At 39.8% G+C, this 11,898-nt stretch overlaps 2 protein-coding genes across 3 annotated transcripts in view; one reads left to right on the top strand and one right to left on the bottom strand.

Annotated features, from left to right (window-relative positions):
* The window catches only part of IGSF10 (immunoglobulin superfamily member 10), a 54,519-nt gene that overhangs the window by 35,419 nt on the left and 7,202 nt on the right, over positions 1–11,898 (top strand). For both annotated transcript variants that reach the window (XM_031028080.2, XM_006733268.3), the window contains 2 exons: positions 4,316–8,671; positions 9,174–10,074. In XM_031028080.2, coding sequence (XP_030883940.2) covers positions 4,316–8,671; positions 9,174–10,074 — 5,257 coding nt within the window. The remainder of the gene's footprint in view (positions 1–4,315; positions 8,672–9,173; positions 10,075–11,898) is intronic.
* The window catches only part of MED12L (mediator complex subunit 12L), a 322,844-nt gene continuing 321,031 nt past the window's right edge, over positions 10,086–11,898 (bottom strand). The window contains exon 44 of the mRNA XM_081827792.1: positions 10,086–10,130. Coding sequence (XP_081683918.1) covers positions 10,108–10,130 — 23 coding nt within the window. The 3' untranslated portion in view covers positions 10,086–10,107. The remainder of the gene's footprint in view (positions 10,131–11,898) is intronic.

Raw genomic sequence — 11,898 nt, 5'->3', positions numbered from 1 at the left:
TTTGGTTTTGTTGACTGTTTCCTTTGCTGTACAAAAGCTTTTTATCTTGATGAAGTCCCTTAAAAAAAAAAAAAAAAAGATAGTAGGAAGGGAAAAATGAAGGGGGAGAAATTGGAGGGGAGACGAACCATGAGAGACTATGGACTCTGAGAAACAAGCTGAGGGTTCTAGAGGGGAGGGGGGTGGGGGATGGGTTAGTCTGGTGATGGGTATTAAGGAGGGCACGTATTGAATGGAGCACTAGGTGTTATACGTAAACAATGAATCATGGAACACTACATCAAAAACTAATGATGTAATGTATGGTGACTAACATAACAAAATAAAATTAAAAATAAATAAAATGATTTGTGGCTATTTCTTTGATAAACATTTGTTTTACTAATATTAAATTTATGTCTAACTTCTGTTTCCAGGCCTTTTTTACCTACCTAATAATTTCTTGTTTTAGCGCCAAAGCATAGTGTAATCTTAAAGCAAACTTTTTTTAAGATTTTATTTTAGAGAGAGAGAGCAGGGGCAGAGGGAGAGAATCTCAAGCTGACTCTGTGCTGAGCACAGAGCCCGAAGCAAGGCTTGATCTCATGACCCTGAGATCAGGACTTGGGCTGAAACCAAGAGTCAGACACCTAACCGACTGAGCCACCCAGGCGCCCCTTAATATAAATATTTTAAGTGGCAAACTTAATATATGGTACCGACAGTGCATGTAACTCAGTTAAAGAGAAAACAATGTAAATAGCTAAGATAGTGTTCGTGTGCGATAGTGGAAGCCGTTTCAAGACTGACAGCTGGTCAGGTGCTACTGTAAAACACCTTCAATTTTAAGACCCATCTCAAGTTACAAGTTAAGAAGTGGCAGAAATATGACCTTAGAATTAGGCCTGCTTGCCCACCTTCATCCCTCCCGTCAATCTTTCCCGGGCATCCATTGGCTGAGGCCAGGGACATACAGATAAATAAGTATGGATGTTATAGTCTTGTGGGAAGACAGATAACTAGGATGGGAGGAGTGAAAGGTTAGGAGAACATAAAGCAGAAAGCCCACCCAGAAGTGGTGTTGTGACTGGGTCCTGAAGGATGTAAATAGTTAGATATTGATGGAAGAGGGCGTGCCAGATGGCAAATGATGGGAAGTAGAAGGAACAGCATATTCCAGAGCCTAATAAGGCATGGCAGGTTGAGAAATGGAAAGCATGTCTGTGTGACGGAGAGAATGAAAGTAACATGATAAGATCTGCATCTGAAGTAAAATACCTGATGTCCAGGGCCTGCTAACTCTGGTCCAGGTGCTAGCAATAGTAAGCATACCAAGATGTGAGTATAATTCTGTGATGAGGTTTAATTAAGCCAGAAGTCTGCCATGTTCTTTGCTTTGGTAGGGTCTGAACACAGGGTACTGATGAGTAGGTTAAGGGTCATAGCTGGTTGGTAAGTGGGTGATTAAGAAGAGCTTCTTATGCGTACTCAAGGATTTTCAGGCTTGCCAGCTACCTTTTCTGCATAGGTTTAGATTTTAAAATTTACCAAAGAATGCTGAGCCAGCTGTAGGTAGCCCTACCTGTCACACTGGAGTACATACTCAAGGGTTTGGAGTCCATCCCTGTTGTCACAAATGACACAATCTCATCCTTTCTTTTTTTCTTTTTCTTTTTTTTTTTTTTTTTGCTAATATTCCAATATATATACATACCACATCTTCCTTATCCATTCCTCTATTGATAGACACTTAGGTTACTTCCAAATCTTGGCTATTGTAAATAATGTTATAATAAACATAGGGGTGCATCTGTCTTTTCAGATTAGTATTTTTATATTCTTTGGGTAAATACCCAGTAGTGGAATTATTAGACCATTTGGTAATTCTATTTTTTTTATTTTTTGAGGAACCTCCATACTGTTTTCCACAGTGGCTGCACCAATTTACATTCCCACCAATAGTGCATGAGGGTTCCTTTTTCTCCATACCCTTGCCAACACTTAATTTCTTGTCTTTTTTATTTTAGCCATCTGATAGTGTAAGATGATCTCTCATTGTGGTTTTGATTTGCATTTCCCAGATGACAAGTGATGTTGAGCATCTTTTCATGTGTCTATTAGCCATCTGTATGTCTTTTTTGGAAAAAAAAAATGTATTCATGTCCTATGCCCATTTTTAAATCAAATTGCTTGGGGTTTTTGTTTTTTGGTGTTGAGTTGTAGAAGTCCTTTATATAGTTTGGATACTAACTAGTTATTGGATATATCATTTGCAAATACCTTCTTTCAGTAGGTTGTCTTTTTGTTGATGATTTCCTTCACTGTGCAAAAGCTTTTTATTTTGGTGTAGTCCCAATAGTTTATTTTTGCTTTTGTTTTCCTTACGCAAGGAGACATATCTAGAGAAGGGTTTCTATGGTCAATGTCAGATACATTACTGCCTGTGCTCTCTTCTAGGATTTTTATGGTTTCAGGTCTCACATGTAGGTCTTTAATCCATTTCAAGTTTATTTTTGTGTATTATGTAAGAAAGTGGTCTAGTTTCATTCTTTTGCATGTAGCTGTCCAGTTTTGACAGCACCATTTATTGAAGAGTCTGTCTTTTCCCCACTGTATATTCCTGCCTCCTTTGTTATACATTAATTGACTATGTAAGTATAGGTTTATTTCTGAACTCTCTATTCCGTTCCATTGATCTATGTGTCTGTTTTAGTGCCAGTACCATTCTGTTTTGATTACTATGGCTTTGTGGTGTATCTTGATATCTGGGATTGTAATACCTGCAGCTTAGTTTATCTTAAGATTGCTCTGGCAATTTGGGATTTTTGTGGTAACATATGAATATAGTAATATATGTTTCAGCTTTGTGAAAAATGTGGGTATTTTGATAGGGATTATATTAAATCTGTAGATTGCTTTGGTTAGTACAGACATTTTAATTAATTCTTCCAATCCATGAGCATGGAATATCTTTATATTTGTTTCTGTTGCCTTCAGTTTCTTTTGTCAATGTCTTACAGTTCTCAGAGTATAGATTTTTCACCTCTTTGGTATTTTATTATTTCTGATGAAATTGTAAATGGGATTGTTTTCTTAGGTTCTCTTTCATCTGTTCATTATTAGTGTATAGAAATGCAACCGATTTCTGTATGTTTATTTTGTATCCTGTGACTTTATTGAATTCGTCATTTCTAACAGTTTTTTCGTGTAGTTTTTAAGATTTCTTACATACAGTGTCATGTCATCTGCAAACAGTGACAGTTTTCATTCTTCCACATCAATCTGGATGCCTTTTATTTCTTTTTCTTGTGGGACTGCTGCAAGTAGGACTTCTGAAGAGTACTGTGTTGAATAAAAGTGGTGAGAGTGGACATCCTAGTCTTGCTCCTGATCTTAGAGGAAAGCTCTCAGTTTTTCACCAGGAGGATGTTAGCTGTGGGTTTGTCATATTTGGCCTTTATTCTGTTGAAGTACGTGTCCTCTAAACCCACCTTGTTGATAGTTTTTATCATGAACAGATGTTGAATTTTGTCAAATGTTTCCTATTCATCTGTTGAGATGACCCTATGATTTTAACCCTTTGTTTGTTGATGTAGTTTATCACATTGATTTGTGAATATTGAACCATCTTTTTGTCCCCAGAATAAATCCCATTTGATCATGGTGAATGGTCCTTTTAATGTATTGTTAAATGCAGTTTGCTAATATTTTGTTGAGGATTTTTACATGTATATTCATCAAGGATGTTGGCCTTTAGTTTTCTTGTTTTGTGGTGTCTTTGTCTGGTTTTGGTATCAGGGTAATGCTGGCCTCATAGAATGTGTTTGGAAACCTTCCTTCTGTATTTTGGAATAGTTGAGGAGAATAGGTATTAACTCTTCTTAAGCTGTTTGTGAATTCTACCAAACATTTAATCTTTTAAAGGACAATGAAGTTCTATGACCCTTCAAACATTAAAATGAGGAAATAGAACTGAACTACTTTTAGTAAAAAGTGGGAAACATAAGCTTATTATTTTGTTTCCCTATATAAGGAAATTATTCTTTTAGGTAATATTTCTGAGTACCAAATATATATCAGGCACTTGCTAGGTACTGGAAATAAAGCAGTCAACAAGACAGACAAAAATCCTTGTGACCATGGATATAATACTGTGGCAGGGTATATAGACAATATCTTTTTAGAAATCAACCTAAAGACAAAAAAGTAGGAAACTTCCTATTATACACTAAAATTTCCAAATTGTTCTTCCAAATTTTAGCAAAAGCTATTTCTTTAAAATGTTCAAATGTAAAGAGGCCACAACTGGCAATAATTCAATTGTCATTTTTCCTAGATATAACAAAATGCAAAAAAGACAGAAGTCCTTCCAGTCCTCAGCAATGTCCACTTTGCATGAACCCCAGGACCTCTAAAGGCACGCCCTTAGCTATGGTCCCAGCTGCAGCTTTCCTGTGTGCCAAGCCAACCATCGACCCATCCCTGAAATTAAAGAGCCTGACTGTTCTGGAAGACAGCAGTCCTGTGTCCATCTCTCCCCAAGATTTCATGGCACCCCTTGGCTCCATCACTTTGAATATGACAGATCAGTTTGGAAATGAAGCTAACATGGTCTGCAGTATCCAAAAACCCTCAAAGACATCATCCACTGCATTCACTGAAGAAAATGACTATATCATGCTAAATACATCATTTTCAACATTTCTGGTGTGTAACATAGATAACAATCACATTCAGCGAGTGTGGCAAGTCCTGGCTTTGTACAGTGATTCTCCTCTGATTCTAGAAAGGAGCCACTTGCTCACTGAAACACCACAACGCTGCTACAAATATAAACAGGTGGCTCCTAAACCTGAAGACATCTTTACCGACATAGAGGCTGAACTCACAATAGATCCCCCTTGGTTAATGGAAGACCAAATCTCCTTGCAGCTAAATAGAACTGCCAGCACACTCAGTACATTGCACATCCAGTATGCCAGTGATGTTCAAGTCATTTTACCAAGGGCAGAAATAAGGCCAGTGAAACATAAATGGACCATGATTTCCAGAGATAACAATACTAAGCTGGAACACACTGTTTTGATTGGTGGGACCATTAGCCTAGAGTGCCCAGGCCAAGGAGACCCTACCCCACATTTGGAGTGGCTTCTGGTTGATGGGAGTAAAGTGAGAGCCCCTTATGTTAGTGAGGATGGACGAATCCTAATAGACAAAAGTGGAAAACTAGAACTCCAGATGGCTGATAGTTTTGACACAGGCATATACCACTGCATAAGCACCAATTATGATGATGCAGATATTCTCACCTATAGAATTACTGTGGTAGAGCCCTCCATAGAAGCCCATCATGAAAATGGGGCTCATTATACAGTTTTCATTGGTGAAACACTTGACCTTCCATGCCATTCTTCTGGTATCCCAGATGCCTCTGTTAGCTGGGTTCTCCCAGGAAACACTGTGTTTTATCAGTCCTCCAGAGACAAGCAAATTCTTAACAATGGCACACTAAGAATATTACAGGTCACCCAAAAAAACCAAGGTTATTATTGCTGTGTAGCAGCCAACCCATCAGGGGTCGACTTTTTGATTAACCAAGTTTCAGTCAAAACGAAAGGGCAAAGGCCAGTAGAGCAAAATGTAGAAACAGATGGATCTGAACTTGAGCCCAATCCCATTGCTCATCTTATGGACCCACCAGCTGTGCAACTCCCTACCTCTGCTCCACTGGGAGCTGAGACTGGAAAACAAGACTTGAGCACAAGTAAAAAGCACAACTATCGCGAGTCAATACACCGGCGACGAGGAGATTCACCAAATCGACATTTTAGAGAGCACAGAAGGCCCTTCCCTTCCTCTGCTCGGAGAATTGACCCAGGGCACTGGGCAGCACTTTTGGAGAAAGCTAAAAAGAATACTATGCCAGAGAAGCAAGAAACTACTACGGCAAGGCCCCCTTCAGTGGTCACCCAACAACTCCTGAAGATACCTGGGGAGGAAATAGACTCTTCAGGCATGCTCCCTCCAGATGAGGAAATGATGGCCCTGGCAACTGAGGCTCCTAGTGTTCTGGCAAGGACACTGATTGCCAATTCCAGAAAAATACCTGATAGCCCTGTGACAAATGTAACTGCTGTCACTGAAGTCTCTCCAGTTGTGGGTCCACAAATCCTACCACCTGAAAAACCAATAGATTTCAAGCCATCTCCTATTAAAACTACAGGCATGTCAAAGAATATCAACCCAACATTATCAAGCAAAATGCAAGGCACAACCAATGAAAATTTCTCTACTATCTTTCCTCTCTTACCTGAAGCAATGCAATTTCAGGAAGCTGACAACACTGGGAGGAAAAGAGAGCATTTACAAAGTACAGTCCCAAAAGCAGTGGGGACTATGAGCAAAGATGCCAATATCAAAATGCTGAGCAGTGCTAACAGCAAAGCTGATATATTCTTAGGGTCAGTAAATGCCACAAATAGTCATCAGACATCTGTAACAGGAGTCAGTGACCCCAGGAGCAATCACCTCTATCCATACATTACTCAAAAGCTTAGCATCTCTGAGATACCTTCAGGCCCATACACTGCTGCTCATTCTCAGTCACAGATTCCTAGAAATAGTACAACTAACACCCCACTAACATCTAGGCGCTTTGGAAGACGGAGGAAAATTTGGGGTAGGGGTCGAATTACCAGCCCATATAGAACTCCAATTCTTCGACAACACAGATACGGCTTTGTGAGACCAACATTCAGAGTTTCTTCTGAAGAAAGCACTACTGCATTTTCAGCCACAAAGGTCAGTGTGGTGTGCCCATCCTGTTCTCCCAGGGAAAGGCTCACCACTGCTGCAGCAGCATTGTCTTTTCCAAGTTCTTCCCCTCTCATGCTCACCAAAGCTGAAACTTCCAAAGTCACAGAAGAAGAGTCTACAACTCTAGTCCACAATCCATCATTACTATTTGAGAACAAACCAAATGTAAATATTGAGAAAACAATACCCACAATAAAATATTTCAGTGCTGAAAGTACCCAAGTGACTCCAACTGATGCAGTTATGACTCATGCCCCCAAATCCTTACCTGTGGAAAAAACTATAACAAATAATGGTTACCCAAGTGTGTCTAATACCAATGAAGTTAAAAGAGATTCAATGTTTATATCACCACTTCCAGATCCCACCACCAAGCCATCTATGTCTACTACTACAGCCATTACAAGATTTTTAAGAAGGAAAATTCCCTGGCATCAGATCTTTGTAAATAACCGTGTCCAAAAAGAGAGGTTAAAGAATCAGCATCAATTTAGCTCACCAAAAACCACAGCCACAATGCTTACTAAAATATCTCCTGCTTTACCCACAGATAAAGTTTTCCCTTTCCACTTCACAACACTCTCAACAAGTGTGATGCAAATTCCATCTATAACATCAGCTACAACTCACCAAAATATCACTGAAACACACAATCCTATAAGTCTCCCAACAATGAAAAAGCTGCCCTTTCCACCAGTTTACCCTACACCTCTTAATATCGCAAGCAAAGAATCAAGTACCAACAATTTCATATCAATGCAGACAGCCAGGCTGACAGTTCCTCCTACTGCCCCTGCATCAGTCATTATCAGTAAAACCCAAATAGTCAGACCCAGCACACGAAACATACAAAGAAAAAAGGAGCCTCAGAGGAACAGGAATGACCCATACTCCTCTCCCAGTCAGAGTTCTGGCTTCACTGCATCCACCACTGTGATACCTCCTGATCTAACTGCAACTGAAACTTCAACCAAGCGCCGTATCTTTGCTTTCACTCATTCTCCCTTAGAAAACACAAAAGGAATTTCAAGCACAATGGGTCTTTATCCAAGAACACTTACTCTGACAGATGTAATTGAAGAACTACCCCAAGAGAATACTCAGTCTTTGAAGAGCAGAATTGTTCCTGAAATCACTTTGTCCAGCAAACTACACCAGAGCACCACAACTAGGAACACAATCATTAGACACTCAACCATGCCACCATTCCCGAGTGTCACTGCTGCTCCAGTGCCAATTCCCACCTCCCATCCCTTGAGTAATCAAAGTGCAGTCACAGACAACATGGCAACTCCCGTTTTTAGGATGATGACAAATACAATGATCAAGCCACATGAATACTCTAGGCACAATGCTAATCCACAGCAATTAGCAGAGGTTGCAACATCTCCCAGAGTTCGCCCAAATGTCAAGGTCACAATTGGAACCACCCACTTTATCTACTCCAATCTGTTTCATTCTGCCTCTACACCAGCACTAGTAACAGTTAAACCACAGAATTCTAAACTGACTTTCTCTCCCTGGTCAGAAAACCACTTCTGGCACAAGTCACACCCAGAAATTGCTGAAAAAGGCAAAATGCCAGTAGTGAGCATATTGCCCACTCCAGGCTTGCCAGAGGACACCACTCATGCTTCAAATTGGGATATTCCGAAGACTGCAAAGAAAAATGGCTTTGATGAGACACCAGTTCAAAAAATAACAACTTCTGAACGCCTTCCCTTTGATTCTCTGTCTAGGAATATATTTGAAAGGCCCAGAATAGTTGGAGGAAAAGCAGCAAGTTTTACTGTTCCCACTAACTCAGATGCCTTTCTTCCTTGTGAGGCTGTTGGAAATCCCCTGCCCACCATCCACTGGACCAGAGTCTCATCAGGTATCTGAAACTGTTTTTTAAAAAAAAATTTTTTTTTTTTTACACTTAGTCTTGTTTAGTCATAAAACAAGGAAAAGATTGTGTTATGTTTCAGGGTTACACATCCAAAGAATCAACACCAGTTTTAAATCTCTCTAGGACACAGAAACTATTGATATTCTCATTTGACATTTGCTGCATAACTTTTTTTGCTCATTGGAAGGTTTTAAAACATGTTAATTAAGAACATTTTTTTTGTAATGCTTTGAAAGTAGACACAAGGAAATATGATTTGAAAAAGAGAAGGGTCATTGTGTTGAGTCATATGGCTTTTAAAATTAAAATTATGGAATAATTTTAACACTCTTAACACTAAGTGTCCTAATTTTAATTTTAAATATATTTGCTCTCAGTAGCCTAACAGCACCCCCCAAAGCTTTCCTCTTGAGACTTTCCCTTAAACAGTTTGTTTTCTATTTAAGCTTTGATGACCCATGACTACAAATTTCTTTCTTCTTATCAGGATTTGATATATCTAAAAGGAAACAGAATAGCAGATTCCAAGTGCTGCCCAATGGCACCCTGTCCATACAGAGGGTGGACATTCAGGACCGCGGACAGTACCTGTGCTCAGCATCCAATCCACTTGGCACTGACCACCTTCATGTCATGTTGTCCGTGGTTTCCTATCCCCCCAGGATCCTGGATAGACGTACCAAAGAGATCACAGTCCACTCTGGAAGCACTGTGGAATTGACGTGCAGAGCTGAAGGTAGACCAAGTCCTACAATTTCCTGGGTTCTCGCAAACCAAACGGTGGTTTCAGAATCATCTGAGGGGAATAGGCAGGCCCTGGTGACATCTGATGGAACACTGGTCATCCACAGTCTCAGCATTTATGACCGGGGCTTTTACAAATGCATGGCCAGCAACTCAGCTGGCCAGGATTCACTGCTGGTCAAAATACAAGTCATTGCAGCCCCACCTGTTATTCTAGAGCAAAAGAGGCAAGTCATTGTAGGGACTTGGGGTGAAAGTTTGAAATTGCCCTGTACTGCCAAAGGAACTCCTCAGCCCAGTGTTCACTGGGTCCTTTCTGATGGCACTGAAGTGAAACCACTGCAGTTTATAAATTCCAAGTTGTTGTTACTTTCAAATGGGACTCTGTATATAAGAAATGTAGACTCTTCAGACAGGGGCACTTACGAATGCATTGCTACCAGCTCCACTGGCTCAGAAAGAAGAGTGGTAATTCTTACAGTGGAAGAGCGAGAAACCATCCCCAGGATAGAATCTGCATCCCAGAAGTGGACTGAGGTGAATTTTGGGGACAAATTACTACTGAACTGCTCAGCCATTGGGGAACCCAAACCCAAAATAATCTGGAGGCTACCATCCAAGGCTGTTGTCGACCAGTGGCACAGGTAAACCATACCTTTGTGTTGAGATTGTCTTCTTTATCTATTTAGCTGTACAATTTCTGAAATGGAAGAAGTGATACAGTGAGGTCAGCAGCAGATTTAGAGAGCTCATAGACTCTGCACATAAAAGTAAGTCTTTCTAAAGAGACCTAATCCTTTTGAAGTTAACGTTACATATAAAAATGAAGCTTCTTACGTGCTTAACTCTACCAGCCAGCTATTCAATTCTTACTGAATTTACATAGTTAAAAGCAGACTAACAATCTCATTTGCTGTCATACTTGTGACAGCTTTAAAATGATAACTGTGGAAAGGTATTTATAATTTCTCTATCCAAAAGGAGGAGGGAATTTTGTAATGCAATCAAGGTTCTGTGTAATTTTGAAAACAATTTCCACTACCCATGCAAAAACCACAATGCAGGAAGTATAGAAGGCATTACACTTGTGATGTGAATAACAAAGTTCAAAATTTAGGTTGTTAAGGAAAAGGTCTAAAACACTTACTGGATTTAAGTCAGTTTTGGAAAATGGAAATCTCTTATCAAGAGGCATGAAAAGATTTAAGGAATGGTTTTAAAAAGTTAACCCAGGACCCCTGGGTGGCTCAGTCGTTAAGCATCTGCCTTTGGCTCAGGTCATGATCCCAGGGTCCTGGGATCGAGCCCCATGTCCGGCTCCCTGCTCCGCGGGAAGCCTGCTTCTCCCTCTCCCACTGTCCCTGCTTGTGTTCCTGCCCTCACTCTCTCAGTGTTTATTATAAATAAATAAAATCTTTAAAAAAAAACCCAAAGGAAGTCTGGAGAGTGTTTCAAAATACATTATTAATATCTCAGAATAAATCTTAACCAGGTATTCCAACAGATCCTTTAGAGGTAAATAGCAAAGAAATTAAGTAGGTTGTTTATATTTTGTTTGGGGAAGTATTTATGGGACACAGATTGTTCAAATTGTGGAAGAGGCAACAGAGTGTATAAAGATCACAGATGGGGTACCTGGTGGCTTGGTTGGTTGAGTGGCTAACTCTTGATTTCTACTTGGGTCATGCTCTTGGGGTCGTGGGATCGAGCCCACGTCAGGTTCTGTGCTTAGAGGGACGTCTGCTTGAGGTTCTCTCTCTCTCAAATAAATAAATCTTAAAAAATAAAGATCACAGATGCTACCATGGGCCCACCAGAGGTACTGGCATTTTCTTTTACAATTCAACTTGTTTACTAACTAAACACCTCAATTATTATTTTGCCACTAGCCTCAAAAAGGCAAGAATATTCTTTACTTAGAAGCTTTAGATATATCAACTGAAATAAAAGGGGCCATTTACTGCAAGAAAAAGAAAGTCCTTGCTGTTTCCATTTTGTAGCTTCTAACATTTGAATTTTAGATTCTAAAAATGCAAAAACATGCATTAGCTATGCGTTTCTGCATACCCCACCATGACCAGAATAAGCAAAACCCTGTCCCTTTCTTAAAGCCTACTTGTCACCTGAACCAAAAAGCTTTTTCTGGGTTTTTAAATGGTCTCAGACTCAGAACACCACCAGTCTATCTCCGGTACTTTCAACATATGTGACCTGTTTCAGCACAGAATGGTTTCCTCTTCAGAACCAAAGAGCTTTGTTACAAGAGCAGAACCTCAGGTCCCACCCCAGACTTGCTGAGTCAGAATCTGCACTTTAAAAAGATACCCAGATGAATCACATGCTCAATAAAGTCTGAGAAGCATTGCTTTAGAAGGACTACAGATGCTTTCTTTTACTTGGGGAACACTCTACTTTGGAAAAGTAAATTTTCTCTTAAAAACATCACTTTATAAAAAGAAACAGCTATA

Source organism: Leptonychotes weddellii, chromosome 1 (assembly GCF_054177405.1).
Source record: "Leptonychotes weddellii isolate Sample4059 chromosome 1, ASM5417740v2, whole genome shotgun sequence".
NCBI classification, from domain to species: domain Eukaryota; kingdom Metazoa; phylum Chordata; class Mammalia; order Carnivora; family Phocidae; genus Leptonychotes; species Leptonychotes weddellii.
The sequence above is the reverse complement of the archived record's forward strand: the minus strand, read 5'-3'. Positions and strand labels throughout refer to the sequence as shown.